Source organism: Orbicella faveolata, unplaced genomic scaffold (assembly GCF_042242905.1).
Source record: "Orbicella faveolata isolate gen_17 unplaced genomic scaffold, um_ofav_v1 contig_14, whole genome shotgun sequence".
Classification (NCBI taxonomy): domain Eukaryota; kingdom Metazoa; phylum Cnidaria; class Anthozoa; order Scleractinia; family Merulinidae; genus Orbicella; species Orbicella faveolata.
Genome location: NW_028301541.1, coordinates 13,317,119 through 13,334,294, shown reverse-complemented (window position 1 = coordinate 13,334,294; position 17,176 = coordinate 13,317,119). Strand labels below are relative to the sequence as shown.

At 39.6% G+C, this 17,176-nt stretch overlaps 3 protein-coding genes across 3 annotated transcripts; 1 reads left to right on the top strand and 2 right to left on the bottom strand.

Annotated features, from left to right (window-relative positions):
- Nucleotides 1-1,109: 1,109 nt before the first annotated feature.
- Nucleotides 1,110-2,303, bottom strand: LOC149114086 (adenosine receptor A1-like). The gene has a single exon (XM_089287532.1). It carries the CDS (start codon nucleotides 2,176-2,178, stop codon nucleotides 1,147-1,149), a length of 1,032 nt encoding a protein of 343 aa, XP_089143658.1. The 5' UTR covers nucleotides 2,179-2,303; the 3' UTR covers nucleotides 1,110-1,146.
- Nucleotides 2,304-2,995: 692 nt separating this feature from the next.
- Nucleotides 2,996-7,042, top strand: LOC149114085 (uncharacterized). The gene is made up of 3 exons (XM_089287540.1): nucleotides 2,996-4,311; nucleotides 4,628-5,198; nucleotides 5,321-7,042. The coding sequence occupies exons 1-3, from the start codon at nucleotides 3,728-3,730 to the stop codon at nucleotides 6,992-6,994; spliced, it is 2,829 nt and encodes a 942-aa protein (XP_089143666.1). The 5' UTR covers nucleotides 2,996-3,727; the 3' UTR covers nucleotides 6,995-7,042.
- Nucleotides 7,043-7,238: 196 nt separating this feature from the next.
- On the bottom strand, nucleotides 7,239-10,284 carry LOC149114084 (uncharacterized). The gene has a single exon (XM_089287523.1). It carries the CDS (start codon nucleotides 9,117-9,119, stop codon nucleotides 7,422-7,424), a length of 1,698 nt encoding a protein of 565 aa, XP_089143649.1. The 5' UTR covers nucleotides 9,120-10,284; the 3' UTR covers nucleotides 7,239-7,421.
- Between the last annotated feature and the right edge of the window lie 6,892 nt (nucleotides 10,285-17,176).

Genomic DNA, 17,176 nt, shown 5'->3' with positions numbered 1-17,176 from the left:
CTGTTTTAAGTGGTATCCTTTAGGAGTCAAATAAAGCTCCAGCCACGCCCAGATTGGTCTCTTTATTCAAATTTTCTGACGAACAACCCCGAACTTTTCTTGTGGGAGTCCCCCTCCCCCCCGGATATAATGTATGCCATGCGGGAGGATATGGTCGCTTTTCGCATTGGAAAGTTCTTTCTGGTTACATCGGAGAGAATGCGCACCGTGCCATCAATCTTTATTAGAGTAAAAAATTGCTGAAAATTCTCTTTAGGCACCGAAATTCAGCTGCCGGGGCTTCCGCTCGGTATAGATGACCAATTAGTTTATCATTGTGCGTAGAAATGTTGTACTGAACTGTAGCAAGAGACTAGTCCCTTGACTGTAGATATTCACTTATAGCATTACGTGCAGCGAAAAGTGTAAGCTTGATTAGTTTGAACCGTGGCGCTCGGTCGATACTTCGAATGATGATCTCAATGGGGTGGTGGCTTGTACGTCTAACGGTTAATTAATTTTCCTTACGGTTAACAGAAATCTAAAAAATTAGTAACCATTGTTTTTATTGTTAAGAAGTTAAATTTTATTTTGATTACTGTAAGGCATATTAAAGGTTTAAGCAGTGGCTAAGGACTATTCCTGCACGGAAAACTAAAATATATTATTATACCATTATTGTACTTCCAAGCCATAAAACAAGACACAAAAAAGTCTCGACAAGGTGAAGAGACCTTGAGACTTAAAGGCGCTACGTCACGGTTTGCGCATCTTGAAAAGTTTAGCCTTATTGTTTCAAGTTCGTCATTTGTAATCCATGCTAATCTCCCCCCCGCCACACACCCCCCCCCCCCACAACCATCCTTGGTCCTTTATGGTTTATTATCATCTCTTTGGTGTTTTGCCACCTTATTAAACTACTATTTTCAGGTTACCTTCAATTTAAAGATAATTCTGTTCGCGGCGAAAATAACTCAAATACTGTGACTGAGCCCCTTTAAACTTAATTCGTGGCTAAAATGTGTTTAATATCATGTACTCGTGTTATCGAATTATTTACTCGTACTGTGCTTGATACGGCCCCTGGAAGGCTGCTGGCTGGACTCACAGACCTGTTTTCATGCCAGGCCATGACTCTATGGGAGTATATCGGAGCTGTCTTCGGTGTCACAACATTCGAAGTTTCTTAAGTTCCAACGCGTTTATCTTTGCTCGCGTGGAGTTTGGCTGTATAACATTAGGATCTTGTGGCAGTTCGTTCCGTGGAATGTGATTTTCAACAGGTTTTCTCATGTGGAGCATCTCAAGCACTGCCTTCCTTAACCGAGGGTTTCTGTAGAAGTACAGTATTGGGTTTGCAAGAGAATTCAACATATTGAGGGTTAAAACCCATTGGACAACCTCTCGACGGGAAGCGCTGAGCAAATGCAAGACGAATGGAAGAACAATCGCTGGGGAGAATGAAATAGGCAGAGAAATTGTCAGCAAAAATGTGCTCTTCGCAACCCGCCTAACGATTTTAGCATTCCTTGCTTCCTGTGAAAGAGGGTTACCGGGTACAGCAATCAGCTTGCGCTTGCGAGTTTCAAGGTAAATCAAAACGTAGAAGACGGTTATGGCTATCAAGCAGGTCGCCTGGGGTGATATAATGAATAAAGCTTGCGATATATGTCTTTGTTTGGTGTCGGTAATGCCAGCTACAGAAAGAGCAGAGGGCCCGACGGGAATAGCCGCTGACACCCAGCAGGCGATGGCACACATCTGGAGGCGACTACTGGTGACAATGCTTTTGTACTTGATAGTCTTCGTAATCGCCACATATCCTTCCCAAGCCATTGCCGTCAAGTGGTAAATGGAAGCCAAAACAAGGTGCATCATGAAGAAGTACATCGCACGCAAAATGCACGTAGTTTCATAATCATTCAGTAGACGAAATATCCCGGCTGCACAAAACAAAGGTTGTGTCACTGCACCAATAAGAAGATCCACTGCCGCCAAGCTAGTCATCAAGACAATTGGTATGGATCGTATCTGCTTTTTCTTCTTTACTGCTATAATCACGAGGGCGTTAAGAAGAACAGTGAGAAGGCAAGCGATGGTCGTGATTGCAGTTGTAGCAATTATGGATAAACTACTTGGGTTCCAAAAATTGGCAATGCATTGGCCGAGAGGCTGGTTGTCAGTTTTCGTGTTGTTCATATTACCTACCGTTATATTCTTATGAGACGAAAGTTACCACAGAATGGTTCGAGAGTGTTTGTCTTTGTTTTCCCAAAGACCTGGCCGTTAACGCAAGGGTCCTTTGTCGCTCTAAATGCGGGACAGTTCCGCTTGATGGAATTCTAAAAATCAAATAATTTAAAAACAACACCCATTAATTAGTAAGTTAGGAAGGAAGGAAGGAAGGAAGGTAGGAACGAAAGAGGGAAGGTAGGAAGGAAAAAGGAAGGAAGGAAGGGAGGAGGAAGGAAGGAGGGAAGGAAGGAAGGAAGGGAGGGAGGGAGGAAGGAAGGAAGGAAGGGAGGGAGGGAGGAAGAGAAGGAGTAAGGAACTGAGAGAGGGAGAGAGGGAGGAACGAATGAAAGAGGAAGGAAAGGAAGGAAGGAAGGAAGGAAGGAAGGATCGTTTCCCAAAATTTCTGTTCCCTATCACGTTTTGATCTGTAAGTATCAAAATACTTACAGTAAAAATGAAAGGTAAGTTGATGAAGTGAATCTTACTCTGTTGTTGGCGTGTATACTGGGTATGGCGTATACTACGGATATGGCCAGAGTTGATTAACAAATTTACTCAAACCCGCTATATACGCTTAAACCGGTATATACGCCAACAACAGAGAAAGATCATTGCAACAACTCATTAGCATGCAGTAGGCACATTTCACTCTGTACATGGCGTGTTTACCGGGTTTAGCGTATAAAGCGTATATGAGATGAATTAATTAACATCAACTACTACTACTACTACTACTACTAATAATAATAATAATAATAATAAATTTTATTTATTAGTAGTAGTAGTAGTAGTAGTAGTAGTAGTAGTAGTAGTAGTAGTTGATGTTAATTAATTCATCTCATATACGCTTTATACGCTAAACCCGGTAAACACGCCATGTACAGAGTGAAATGTGCCTACTGCATGCTAATGAGTTGTTGCAATGATCTTTCTCTGTTGTTGGCGTATATACCGGTTTAAGCGTATATAGCGGGTTTGAGTAAATTTGTTAATCAACTCTGGCCATATCCGTAGTATACGCCATACCCAGTATACACGCCAACAACAGAGTAAGATTCACCTCATCAACTTATTATTGTTCATCACATCACATACGCATGAATACATTTGTTTAACTTTATCAGCTTTTTTCCGTTATTATTTTCAAAAGGAACTAACCACAAGAAATTTGTCAGAAATATCAAAGTTATTGATAGGTTACATAACGCTTATGTAATCTTTTCTTCATCAAATGTATTAAAGCATTAACTTGTTTTGGAGACTTGTATTGTGGAGTGTTTAGGTGAAAGCCATTATTTGTTTTTGAGCTCAACGAAAGAATTTAGAGAAAAAGAATATTGCAAAGCTATTGGTGGTGATCAAATGGAGTTCTCAATCTTTCACCTGTGATTTGCTCTGCTATTCTCTCCGGCGGGTTTGAGAATGAAAATTTGTTCATGTTTGTGACGGAACAGTATTTAAGGGTAGTCAGAACTTCAAACGGCTCAGTTCATGCTCATGTTCATGTGGCAAGATGAGCAAACCTTGCTCTCAGTTAAATAGCAAGGCAATAAGAGATAAGGCGGAGTGCGAGATAGTTGCGAGGGTTGAAAAGCTGTGTTCGGTTGTTGCTTTTAAGTGCGTTTGGCGGGTTAGCGACGCCGAAATAGAAAGAGCATGGAACTGGATATGCGAGAAACGCGACGAATGCGATTTAACCTTGTCAAAATTGGCGGAAATTTGCTTCTTTTTTTCGGCGATAAGTACGTCAACATTGGACAGCAAGAAGCGAAAAAGACCACAATTGCAGGAGACCAGAGAGAGTGACGAATCGAATGACGAATCGCCCGTCAATGCGTCCCAGCTTTCATCGCCGGGAAAGCAAACATTCCCAGCCATATCTTACTGGGTGGCTTGCCAAACAAACAATGGCTCGGTCATTAATGCACTTAGAATCCAAAGAGCTGTCGCAAGTTGCGGTTTGGAATATTATGCATCAAGGGCGTCACGAAAGAAAAACTGCTGTCATAACCTGAATCAGCTGTGTCAAGTGTTTAAGGACCACAAAAACCTCTGCTTAATGCAACTAGTGGAGTCATCGTACCAGCATTGCCTCGGGTGAGTAGATTAATTTGACCAATTTATATTCTTTGAATTTCTGTTAAATTGCACGCTAATGAAAGTAAATATATAATAAACAAACATAAATAGTCAGAAAGGTAAAAAATGCTATTCATCATTGAAAAATCAAAGTAATCATGCTTCATTGCCCGGTGAAAAGAGACTGTTATTCGATTATCGATAATTGATCAATTTTTATCTTCTCATTTTCAAAACATCGCGAGTTTGATTTCAGCAGTTCACTTTCACAAAGTAATACCAGGGAGATATTGCATTGCCTTACGTAAGCAAAACCTTTTGTTTTGATTGGCAGGGCTCTGCAAGAGGAGCTTCATGGTGACTTCCACGAAGAATCCCAAGAGTCAGCGCCGACGGAAAATGTCGTTCGCCTTCGTGTCGTTCTTGAGAGTTTTCAAAAGATGATGGCAGCATCCGTTTCGGAATTACGCCGAGCTGGTCTCGTGTTAGACACCTTTGGATTTGATAACAACCTGCAAAGTACATCGCAGACAGCACTACCAGATCCGCCGCACAAACCCCTATCCTGTCCAGTAACAGTCCTGTGCAACGATATACAAATTGTGATGAAAAAGCTGCAGTATGCTGTGTATCGCGGCGAGGTGTACAAACTGGCGGCCAAATCGCAGTTCACGTTCCAGTATCTGTGTACCATGAAAACGTTCCTCCACAGCCTAATGGGAAACGAAGCGTTCAAAGACCGTCTGGTCCAGCATATTCAACGTGTTCTGCCCATACTAAGCGAGCCAGAAAGCTCTTTCATACGCCAAATTAAGATTGACAGAGACCTGATCGAAGTACAAGACGGGTGGTTTTGGAGCTTTTCCTCTGGGTCGTTCGTCCAAGGGATTATCTCAGAATCTCAGGTGAGAAGAATACACTGGACTGTTTTAACATTTAAATAAGAAGATATAATCAAATTTTCAAACCCAATCTTTACGATCTGTAGCACTGTCTGATGTGCTTTTGTTTTGGCTCTTTTCAGCAGAAGGGTCTCACAACTCCACGCGCGTTTGTGGACTACGACCGACTCAAGGACCCGGAGCCAAGATATTTTGAGGCAATCCTAAGGAACAGCCTAACAGAAGATGAAATTCGGCAGTTTTGTGCAGATTTCCTGGCGTTGTTCCGTCCCAAAGAACACAAACAGCCTGTGCTGTGTGCTATTGGCTCAGCTGACAGCGGAAAGACCAGCCTCTTCTCACCTGTTTTTCAGATCATTCCCCTAAGCCGAATTGCTCGCGTCACGAAGCAAAAGAGTTTCAACAAGGCTATGATCGACAACCTGACAGAGGTTATCTTCCTAGACGAGGCATATGCCACCCTGCTCGACATAGATGACTGGAAAATCATATGTCAAGGGGGCTTCACGTCGCACGACGCGAAGTGGAAAAAGGCTCAAGGTTTCCATTGCACTGCGACCATGTACATAACTTGCCAGGTGGAAATGGATTTTGGTGCAGCTCACAATCAAGCTATGGACAAACGCCTGCGCAAGTACCACTTCAAGAGTCTTCCTCGTGTCGAACCTGAAGCAAACAAGTGGCTGAGGAAACATGCTATGGATTGCATTGTGTGGGCGCACAATATCGTAGGAGACAGCCCGAGCAGTCAGGCCAGTACAATGCCCACTGTGCACGAAAGTGGTATGCCTGAGGAGGAGTTGCGCAACATTTTGAGCGTTTCTTTAATAGACGAAGAAGTCGACGAAACCGCCCAGGGCGATTGTAGACGAGAACAGAGCTGCGGCCTTCTGACAGAACCGCAATCCCGAGAAGAAAGCTCTGAAGAGGACGCCATTGAAGATGTCGGCGATTCCGATGAAGACGAGACCCTGACGACCTTGAAAGCTAGGCTGGCACAATGCTCACCTGGCTCTCTACGTCACCGCCAACTGAGCCACATGTTAGAAAGTCATCTCGCTGAAAAGGAAAGGCTGAAAAGGGTTGAAGAAAGGTGCTATAAGAAGAGGCAACACTTCTTACAAACGAGGGGAGTGTCGGTGGAGCATGTGTCGTTGCTCCCGCACGACCATAACGAGCCGCTGCCCACACCGATTCGAAGGGACCTCGCTGCCTTTCAAGAAGATCAGGAACAGGAAAGGATCAGAACAGCATTTGGGAAGCCGTGGCTTTTAGCTATGGAGAAGGAAATGGCTGAGCAAAGCGAAAGAATGGAAGATCCAAGAGACGAAGAAGAACGAAGAGTGATGCAAAGTCTCCTGGAAATCAATTGCGAAGAACTGCGCTGTTATCACGAGCGTCATGGAACGCTGAAACTACCGGCTGCCCTGGCAGAACGCAAGAGGCTCTGCCTTAGCAACGAGCTGGTAGACCGTTCTTGCGTGAATTTCATACGAGACCTGTTCTCTCCGCTGCCAGTGAGAGTCTTCCCACCCAGCCAGCGTCCAGCAAATCTGCCTGCCAGAAGCAGGAGCTCAGACGAAGACGACGAAGAATGTTGGTCGGCGGCACCAAAGACACCAATGTACATTCCGAATGACGACGTGGAAGCTATCTGTCCACCGTCCCCAGGCATTGCTCGAGCTCACAACCCTGTAGCAGCTACGTCAGTGAAGAGGCCGCACTTTCAAAGCCAGGCGCATCCATCCAAGAAGCAAATGACCCTGACTCGTTTTATGCAGACTAGTACGCAACCGTAGATTGGTAGTTTCATGGGCTTGTAATAAGACAGCTTGCGTGCGACTTATTCTTTCTATTTTCATATTTGCACATGTATTAGTGTGTGCATTGTTAAGGAATACCACGTTGCGCTTATGCTACGTTTGACTATTTTGCACACGATGTGAATTAAAGGAAAAATATTATGGCTATTAGTTACATTAAGAGATTATAGTTCTTGAAAGCACTGTGAACTAGACAGTCGTTATGCAACAGTGATATTGACAGTGGCGATAGGCCAGTTCCAAAAGAATATAACATGTTTGTTGAGTTTGCTGTCATCTGGAGACAGGAAGATGCATTTACAATAAAGCAATTGATTTTTGTCTGTTTTGTGTACAACAAACTCTGCTTACACCCATCAGCTTTGCATTGAAAGTCAGTGTCCACACTTTTCCAGTCTCTTTATCAAACTAGCGACATTTTCATTCCGGCCCTTTTCTTTAGAGAGTCCGCCGTTCTTCCGTCTTGAAATGCGAAATTGGAATCTCTCAAAATAGCTGTCCACTGTCCAAACCCGTGCTTAGTTATCCCTTCCTTCAGAAAATCATCCTCTTCTTTCGTGAATTTTAAAACATGACGAGTTTTCCTCTGAAGGTGCAAGTTTCTCTTAGGCAGGGTATCCTTTATGGGGGTCGAGCTGTTTTTATTCTGAGCTGTCTCAACTGAAGGCCCGGAGCTGGACGTTGAACCGCCAAGTCTTGCGTGTACGTCATCGTCTACCTCGGAACCCTTGGTACCTTGAAGTTTTTGAAGACACTCGTGACCCTTCAGGGCAACTTCTCGCGATCGTTGCTTTTGATAGTGAACTTTAGCAACCGCAGAACTGTGTTTCTGGTCCTCAGACAAAAACCTTTGCTCTTCGCTAGTGAGCTGATTGAGGCTTTGCGTTTCGACGATTTGGCGATAACGTGTGGGATGAATGTATTTTCCAATTGCATCAAAAACCAGTTTGCTCATAGTTTCGCCCAGTTTGCCATGCTGACCTCCATTTCTGGTGACGAGAACGAAATCACACTGGGGCTTAAGCAACGGTCTAACGTTCGAGATGTAGCCGTTAAGAACGTGCATGTTTGCGTCGGTCAGAATCAAAGAATCGAAGCCATATTTTCCAGCCGTCTTGAACGTTTTCTGATCGATAAATCCACCGTTTTCCTTAGCTGTGGCAATCATGTCCACCGTCAAATATTGGTACGTCATGGGCCGCGATCCCTTCACCTTGATGAACAGATACATGGCTACAAATTTTGTGGCAAATGTTAGGTCTGAAGGGTTCACTTGGGCTGGACTGGTTTTGCACATTTTCACGGTATTTTCGTAACGCGGCAGATGAAATTTCACCACCTCCAATAACTCCTCCATTGTTGCCCAGTGCCCTCTTGCTTCCAGAGTCTTGATGTCTAAATCTTGTGTCCACTGCAATCTCATCATCTTTGCAACTGTTTTTCGGGCTCTCTTGAGGTACAACTCTGTCGTAGAGAACTTTCTTAGAACTGCTTCTGATGCGCCATGAAGTTTTCTGAAGTCGATCAATTCAGAAATAGCATCTATGTAGCCCAAACGCCCACCATGACCGAGCTTACATTCATCTTGTAAGTAGTCGATAAATTTAAACAACAGATTTGGAGAACACAAACTAAAGTCGACCACTTCAAACGTTAACTCCTCTTCATCTTCACAGCAAAATCTAAGAAACTTGAAGCACCTTGTCACTATCTGTTGAGCGGCACGATCTTTCTTACAACCGCCAGCACTTCCTGTCAACCATTTCGTGAATACTTCGCCAATGTTACATGATAATGGAAATGAAGAAAGTAACTTCACGTTGTGCTTTGTGGTCTCGCTTGTCTCATCTTCATTTCTTCCAATCGTCAGCGACTTTGTTACTTGTTTAGAATCGGGCCTTTCGTCAAAATAAAAGAACCAACTGTGTTTAGTGCTAACGTGTTTTCTACAGCCTCTCTGACTTTGAAATCCATCATGTTCACACTCTTGTATCGGGCAATGGTAAAAGCTGTCTGCTTCATCCTTTTCCAAGTGAAGCCGCTTTGGTTTGGGTGATGCTCCTTGGACATCTGACCAATTGACTTTGCACTTCTTGCTCATTTTTTCCCTTTAAACAACATGTGGCTAGCACAATCGCCTTTAAATCTTAGCCGAAACAAAAGGACGTTTCAACTTGCCAAAACATGCCCTTGCTTGCCCACACTCATTACTATTGTGTAAAATTCATGACAGTGAGATACAACCCAAACTTGCCCAGGCAGGTCTGTACACGCCTATTCAGTGACACAATACATAGTTAACGGATCGATAAATCGGAACAATAAAGTCCAAAACTTGTTCCTAATGACCAATTTCGGAACAATATATTCCATTCACAGATAGCAAAATCGGAATAACACAGTCTTTCTTTATTAATTTCGGAACAATGTGTTCCACGCACAAATAGGAACTCGGAACAAAACAGACCTAATTTATCAAGTTAGGAACAATGTGTTCCATGCACAAATAGGAACTCGGAACAATACAGACCCAATTTATCAAGTTAGGAACAATGTGTTCCATGCACAAATAGGAACTCGGAACAATACAGACCCAATTTATCAAGTTAGGAACAATGTGTTTCATGCACAAATAGGAACTCGGAACAAAACAGACCCAATTTATCAAGTTAGGAACAATGTGTTTCATGCACAAATAGGAACTCGGAACAAAACAGTCCTAATTTATCAAGTTAGGAACAATGTGTTCCATGCACAAATAGGAACTCGGAACAAAACAGTCCTAATTTATCAAGTTAGGAACAATGTGTTCCATGCACAAATAGGAACTCGGAACAAAACAGACCCAATTTATCAAGTTAGGAACAATGTGTTCCATGTACAAAAAGGAACTCGGAACAAAACAGTCCTAAATCACTCATTTGGGAACAATTTGTTCCACTTGCAGTTGACAACTCGGAACAAAATGTTCTTGTCTTACCTTACAGTGAACGCTATGTTCCTACTCTGTAAAAAGCTGGTCCTCTTAAGGTTAATAGGAACACAAAAATGAGGAACACTCGATCCCAGAGGAACGTTCCTTTACAAATATCGGAACAGCCGAAAAAACTTAAAATTTGTGAAAAATAAACCAACAAGTTCAGCTTTAAAGCTAAAAAAGCATCTATTAAACGTTTAGGTAAAATAGAACCAAGCTTCAAAATCTAGAGCACTTTGATGTTCTCGAAGGCAGTAAAATAAACCCTGTAAAAATTTTGGGAAATGTGGAGGATTACATGCGAGGCGCTTTGGTTATCGCGCCATCGGTGTTGTCTTGTGCAAGACGCAATGAAAGGAGAAATCCCCGAACATTTCGATGTGTTCAGATCTACGATGAGCCAACAACACGGTTACAATACCCGAAATGGTTACATGCCCAAAATTAGCAAGCCAAGAACGGAATGGGGCAGAAACAAAACGTATTATAAAGCAAAAACCGATTGGGCGTCACTGCCAAGTGAGCTGAAGAAACTCATGCCAAAAAGGATTTTTAAACACAAACTGAAACAGTTTTTACTTAGTCATTTTTAACCTTAGTTAATAGTAGTATTTTTAATCCTAGTTCTAGTTTTAAACCTTAGTTTCAGTCTCACGTTTTTAGCTTTCATTGCTTCTGTATTTCAGACATTTAATGTATATTTTAGACTTTTAATATTTAGAGGACCCTCCTGAAAACCACCTCAAGGTGATTGGAGGCCTCCTCTTAAATATTAATTTATTATTATTATTATTATTATCATTATTATTATTATTTCAATAGAAGAAAGAGGAATCGTTTTTTCCACGTTGTATGGAACAAAGTGAAAAGTCCTCAGTATGTATATTCAAGGTAAAATTTTCTTAAGTCGACAAAGAAGAGCGTTTCATCATCATACCAACAAATTTCAAAACAAACCATACAGAAGAAGGGTAAAGGTTAGATCTTTGTTCCCACGAAATGTCGTCGAAATTTGTTTAGAGGAAGATTGTAACATCGTAATTAGTTGTGATTTTAGCGTAATCAGTGACCCTGATTTGGATGGAAAGGGTGAAAAAGTCTTAACATGATTTAATTGATACATGGAGGATTAGGAAAAAAGCCAGACTGTTTGGTCACTTTTTACGTAGGTACTTGGTTGATTGTTTCACTGAATTACGCTTATCAGCATTAAGAGTTCTTTAATACGCTTAAATTACTCAACTGGAAGAGAAAGGCTCATAAGAGTCTGACCAAGCATATTCCTTTTAATGTGGAAGTTAAGAAAGCTCCAATACTATACATACGTGAAAGAAAGTTGCTGTACGAAGTGATACTGATACATATCTCCGTTTGAATACACCAGACATACGGAAATGTCTGGTATTCTTATTGCAATTGATTTTAAAAAAGCAAACACCGGATAAAATTATGAGTGGATACCCATATCTCTCCAGAAACTAGAAAAGCGGACATTCTTTACCCTTCTCGGTAAGGGTTATCGGCCTCAACCTTCGGCTTCGGCTGATAACCCCTACCTCGACCTTGATTATTCTGGATATCACAAAAACCTCATTCAATAATTGTTTATAATAAAATACGATTTCACTCAGCTTAAAATAGTGGGTTAAGTGTTTGCTGTAATACAGAGAAGGAATCCCTGGATGGAGCAGTCACAGTTTTTAATTTTGCAGTCATCGACGTTATTGTGAAAAGAATTTTAAATTGGCATGCTGATGAAGAAAATATTTTTCGAAATCACTCTTTGAGAATTCGTTTTTGAACTGTCGGCCTTCAGTGGGAGTTTCTTTTAGTAAATCATATTCTTCTGTTTGCTTTGAAATTTGTTAATTTCGATGTGAAATTTTCTGATGTTATCCCATCTCTTGCAGTCTTTATGACCATGATGCAGGTTGAAAGCTAACTATAAATCAGTAAGAACTGTTTTTTTTTGTTCCAAAAATGGAATTACTCCCGTGACTTGGTTCATAATGTTGTAGGAGCATTGTGTCATTGTGTTATCCGTGTGAAAACTGTGAAAAATCATATGTAGAGATCTTTTAACGTCTTCACATATCAGCTATATAGTTAAAGATGTTGTTCCTGAATCGGTTCTAAATGATGTCATTGGAAAGCCATAATTTAAGTTTTACTCATTTTGGAGGTTTTCGACGCACCGTTGTAATATTGATTTTACCAAAAAATACAACAGGGCACTCTTTTACTGATCTAAGAACAAGAAATAATCCCTCCGGGTCCGCAAGAAGAAACATGGCTTGAAAATGTGTGGCTTGCTTTACGTTCTCGAAATCATGTGGAATTTCTCTCAAATGGAGACAAAATTAATGTTATTGCAGTTAGAAATTAATTTTAAAATAATGAACTTTTTATTCCAGAGTTCCTTGAGTTTCCCTTGATAGTTTCAATAAAGCAGGTTGTTTTAGGTATCGATTGATTAAGCTTATTAAAACTAACTGGGGACACTAGTTAAAAAAAATGTTAAAAAGAAGCATGAAAATTTGAAAACTTACTAACAGCTTTATGACATTTGTTCTCAGGAAATGAACCATCCACCTCACAACCATTAGTATGTGTAATGGGACTACATGCTGTCCAATTTGAAATAAAGGATGAAAAAAAGTCGGAGAACACGATAATTTGGGCAGTTTGCAAATAACTGTGTGCGTCTTGTATGTGGTTTGGGGCTGGCAATATAATTAAGATACCACATGTAATTGTAAAATCAGAGAAATCCCATTATTTTTTGTCTGTTAACAAGTGATATTCTGATGTTTTCTTTTCTTTTAGGTAGTTTTTTAGGTCACGTGGTGGACTCTCAGCCAAGGAAAAGGACAAAAAATACATCCAATGATAATTTATATTTTTTCCGGCAGGATGTTCGTGTATGGTGGAAAACTGTGCCTTTGGTCTTGAGTACGGCCCTCGGACGCTTCAAGTCCGTGGGCTAAGTTTTCCTTAAAAAATACCTAACCTCCAGAGCGATTAGATATTATTTTCCCACCTTAATTCGATCGGCAAAGAAACTATAAAGATTACGTCAAGTCGCAATATCTTTATACACCCATCAACCGATCGTTAGAAACAGAGTAATAGGCAAAGCAAAGCAAAGCAAAGGAAAGCAACTAAACAACACTGAAATATAGCAATAATGTAATATATATAAAAAAGTTAAATTCAGTCAAAAAAAAAAAACATTTATATGTAAATTAATTTCAGTTTGTCAGCTTAAATGATTCCGAAACAAGTTTTTAAGATCACCTTTATGACTGAAAAGTGCTTACAAGACTCACTTACTTGCTCATTACGCGTTTGTATTTAACGAACTTCAGTGTTGATTCCCAGCGAAATTTTATTTTGATAAACAGTTTTCGAAAGTGAAACAGTGGCAACAGTCAATGAGATGTGTCATTTTGTCATCTACGTACGGCAGAATATTGCGAGAATTATTAATTTCAATGTATTTAGTAAAGAGCATAATTTTCTTGAATGATGGTAAATAATGTAAATAGGATTTGGTTTTGTTAAATCCGGCATAGTCTTGGAAAACATTTTGAAGATATTTCTTTAATTAGGATACTGTAAGAGGCTATGTATTCAAAAAAATAGGAAAGAAACGATTTTTTCCCTGATATTGCCCTATGCTTTTTAACTTGAGTTAAAACAAGATGGAAGGTGGAAATTGTTTGTATAGTGCTATAATTTAATGGAGCTCAGTCAAGGTTTGCGCATATTGAAAAGTTTAGCGTCAATTTTTCAAATTCGTCGTTTGTAATCCGTGTTAATCTTCTCCATCCTTAGCCATCCTTGTTCCTTTATGCTTCATCATTATCTCTTTGGTGTTTTTCTATCTTATAAAACTGTTATTTTCAGGTTTCCTACCATTTAAAGGTAATTTTGTATGTGGCCAAAATAACTCAAAATATCGTGATGAGCCCCCTTAAGGTCATTTACAACGACTGGTTCTGAAAAGTGTAAAGCTAAGTTGACCCCAAAACGAGTGCGGGTCACTTGTAAATTTTGCACAACATATTTTTCACAGGAAACTACAAAATGTATTAAAGCAGGTTGATGCTGATGAACATAATAAAAGGATTAAATTTTAAACGAGGGATTAAGTTATTCTTTAGTTCTGTTTAGCCAGTTTGTTGGGCTTGAAATGATGTCCGTTAACTTATCACAGAATAACCAATAAGTTAGTATAACCTTCTGCTCTCATATAACGTCAACAGCTGTGTTCGTTTCCAGTAATTCTGCTACAGGGATTAAATAGTCATTAGTTGGTAGTTTGGGTCGGCTGTTGTTGTTTTGTAACATGATCTTACAAAGCTCAACATGAAATAAATTGAAAACGAAATGCAACTTTTTGCTCTCGGACAAAAAAGTCGATTTACGTTCACTTGTAGAGTTAACTTAATACCAGAATTGCCAAGCAGGTTAATTTCTTCCATTTTTCAAAGATCAGTGGTTGACTTTTGGACTGTGTTTGTTTCATGATCAAGCGTTCACAGAAACGCTCACGTCTCAGCTCATTGAGGTTGTTTCAGTTGTCACACGGTAGTTTTTCTGTGGGTTTTTGTCCTGTACTGTAACACATGATTTCAACAAACTCAGATCTAAGGCGGTTTGTTTCTGTTACTTGTGAAACGAAATGTGAGTCGCAATTGGGAAATGATCAGTTCAAGTTACATAATTAACTAATTAAAGGTTTTCGATTAAATAAATTCAAATTGTATAGAATTTTAAAAAAATGCCGCATGGAGTCTTTCATAGATTTCCAGAAAAGCGCTCAGAATTGAAACGTTCCCAAATATTACGGTCTGAGTGGTTTTAGGACTGAAAAAGATATCATTCTCGGGATTGTGAGGGAGAAAATCAACAAATCGTTCCTGGCGTCCAAACACAAGTTGAAGTCAAAATTTCAAATCAGTAATCTTACTAAGCAGTTCATTTAATTCCATTGCATGTAAAAGATAAGGCTTAAATTTGAACTGTATTGCAATTTATTTAAAATCAAACGGATTTTTTCCTATACTGATTTTATTTTCCATATCAGCCAAGGTTGTTGGTATTGGCTTTTCTGAGTGAAATTTTGACTGGTTTGATCGATTTTAGCGTTTTCTGTTGTAGCATTGCTTTTAACCAGAAGATACCTCGGACTGAGCTAAAGCCAAACACTAATAAATGCTGTAAATGATGCTACCAGGCCAACAAGAACAAACATGGTTCAATGTTGGGTTTATTTTATATTTTCAACTGTCAGTTTTCTACAAGATTTCGTCAAAATTGTCAGCTATTCCAGAAGGTGGTAAAGTGGGTCCAGATCACGTTTCATTTAAAATAAAAACATCCTATCACAATTCACGGAAAATAATATAGACATTTCACACGAGTAAAGGGGACATTTTCACTCGAACTCAGAAAATTAATGAGATTTTGAAACTTAATTTCCAATCACAGCCCTTTACGACATCTCCGCCACTTCTCTGCTTCTTTTATCTACAACGAGCAAAAGTATGACCGTGTTCCACTGAAGACTTATGCAGGACGATCGAACGGATTGGCTTTAATGGTTATGCGATGGTTATTACCGTAATAACGGGCGTCGAAAATTTAACCAAACATAACAAAAATAAGGATTCACGACGAATTAAACGTTTGTTTCTGATTTTACTGAAAATTATTTCGAAAAATCATTGTTCACGATTACTATGGAAATTACAATTCAGGAGAAAAAAAAATAGCCATTTCACATTTCACTGGAGATAAAAATAAGGCCATTTACGAATCACGAAAATACCCTTTACCATCCTTATTCCAATTACAAATTTCTTTTGAAGACTCGTGCATTTAGTTAAGAGTTCCCTTCATATTTTAAAGGAAATGTAAATACTATAAATTTCGAGGCTTCGCCGAATGAATCAAGATTTCGTCGGTGCGTGACAATTCTAACGGATGGGCATTTCTGGCGCGACCCGTCTTTATAACATATATTTTGTTCTTGATTTACAAATGAGTCAATTCCTGTTTATATATAAGTGAACATTTTTTAGATTTTTTCTCTTTTCACCTACACCTGCTCGCAAAATTTTTAACAGTACTCACGGTCTGTGGGAAATACGTTATTTTACTGATTTAACTTATTTAACCTAAAATGACGATCTATTTCCTTTTTAGCTGCTATCACTCCCAAGCTTACGATCAAAAATGTACACTTTGTAATTACCTATGAATGTGCAAATAGTACTACAGCCTATTTAGTGGCTATAGGATTGGTGTTTCTCCATCCAAATTACCGAATTATCTAATCTGTCTTACCTTTCTTTGGATTGCTCCGCCGTACAGGGAACAGGACAGGCTACTTTTAACAACATAACCATTTGCAGCTCCGTTATGTTAGATGAAACCATGTGTGCCTTTCCCATAAACATCTTCAGGTACCGTTCATCCATTGCCCACTCTTCTTTTCGATTCTATTGTTTCTCAATTGCAACTAAAACGCAAAACAATAACTTTTTTTCAATAATTTAAATTATTGTTTTTACAAACAAACAGTTCCAAATAGTGTTAATTAAAAATCTTCACAAGCTTCATGTTCTTTCACGTATGGACAAACCAACATTACTGTTTTTCAGTATTGTAGATTTAGACTGATCATTTGATGATTGACAGGGCAAATACCGAACACCGGTATTAAGCGTGTTTTTTTTTTCTCGCGATCTACAACCTGTAATTATCACATAGAACAACACAGTCAACTGATCACTACAATGAGAGCATATATTTTTTAACTAGGTATTTAGTTATTTTGTTATTTTGTTTCTTGTAGACCATTTTTCGAAGGAACTGCAGATATCCGTTCGCTTAAGCCTGGTTTTCACCAGAGCATAAGACTCCCATAACCCAAGCATAAGTACAAGCGCAGGAAAATAGTGAACAAAAAGTTTCGTTGTTCTTTAGCTTGTGCCTATGCTTATGTCAAGTGAAGACGCGTTGCTTTAAGGTGGCTGAACACAGTTTTTGATACCTGTGTTTCATTCACCTTTAACTCTAAAACCCTTGATCCTTTGGTAGCCAAAAATGGCAGCAAGCTAGTTAACAACACAAACTTCGGTTTTTTGATAGTTAAGCTGACGTACATGCCG

Bases quoted from the DNA above. Each gene is read 5' to 3' on its own strand.
- LOC149114086 (XM_089287532.1), bottom strand. From the start codon at position 2,178: ATGAACAACACGAAAACTGACAACCAGCCTCTCGGCCAATGCATTGCC.
- LOC149114085 (XM_089287540.1), top strand. From the start codon at position 3,728: ATGAGCAAACCTTGCTCTCAGTTAAATAGCAAGGCAATAAGAGATAAG. The intron at 4,312-4,627 runs GTGAGTAGATTA...TTTGATTGGCAG, and splicing joins TCGTACCAGCATTGCCTCGG to GGCTCTGCAAGAGGAGCTTC. The intron at 5,199-5,320 runs GTGAGAAGAATA...TCTTTTCAGCAG, and splicing joins GGATTATCTCAGAATCTCAG to AAGGGTCTCACAACTCCACG.
- LOC149114084 (XM_089287523.1), bottom strand. From the start codon at position 9,119: ATGAGCAAGAAGTGCAAAGTCAATTGGTCAGATGTCCAAGGAGCATCA.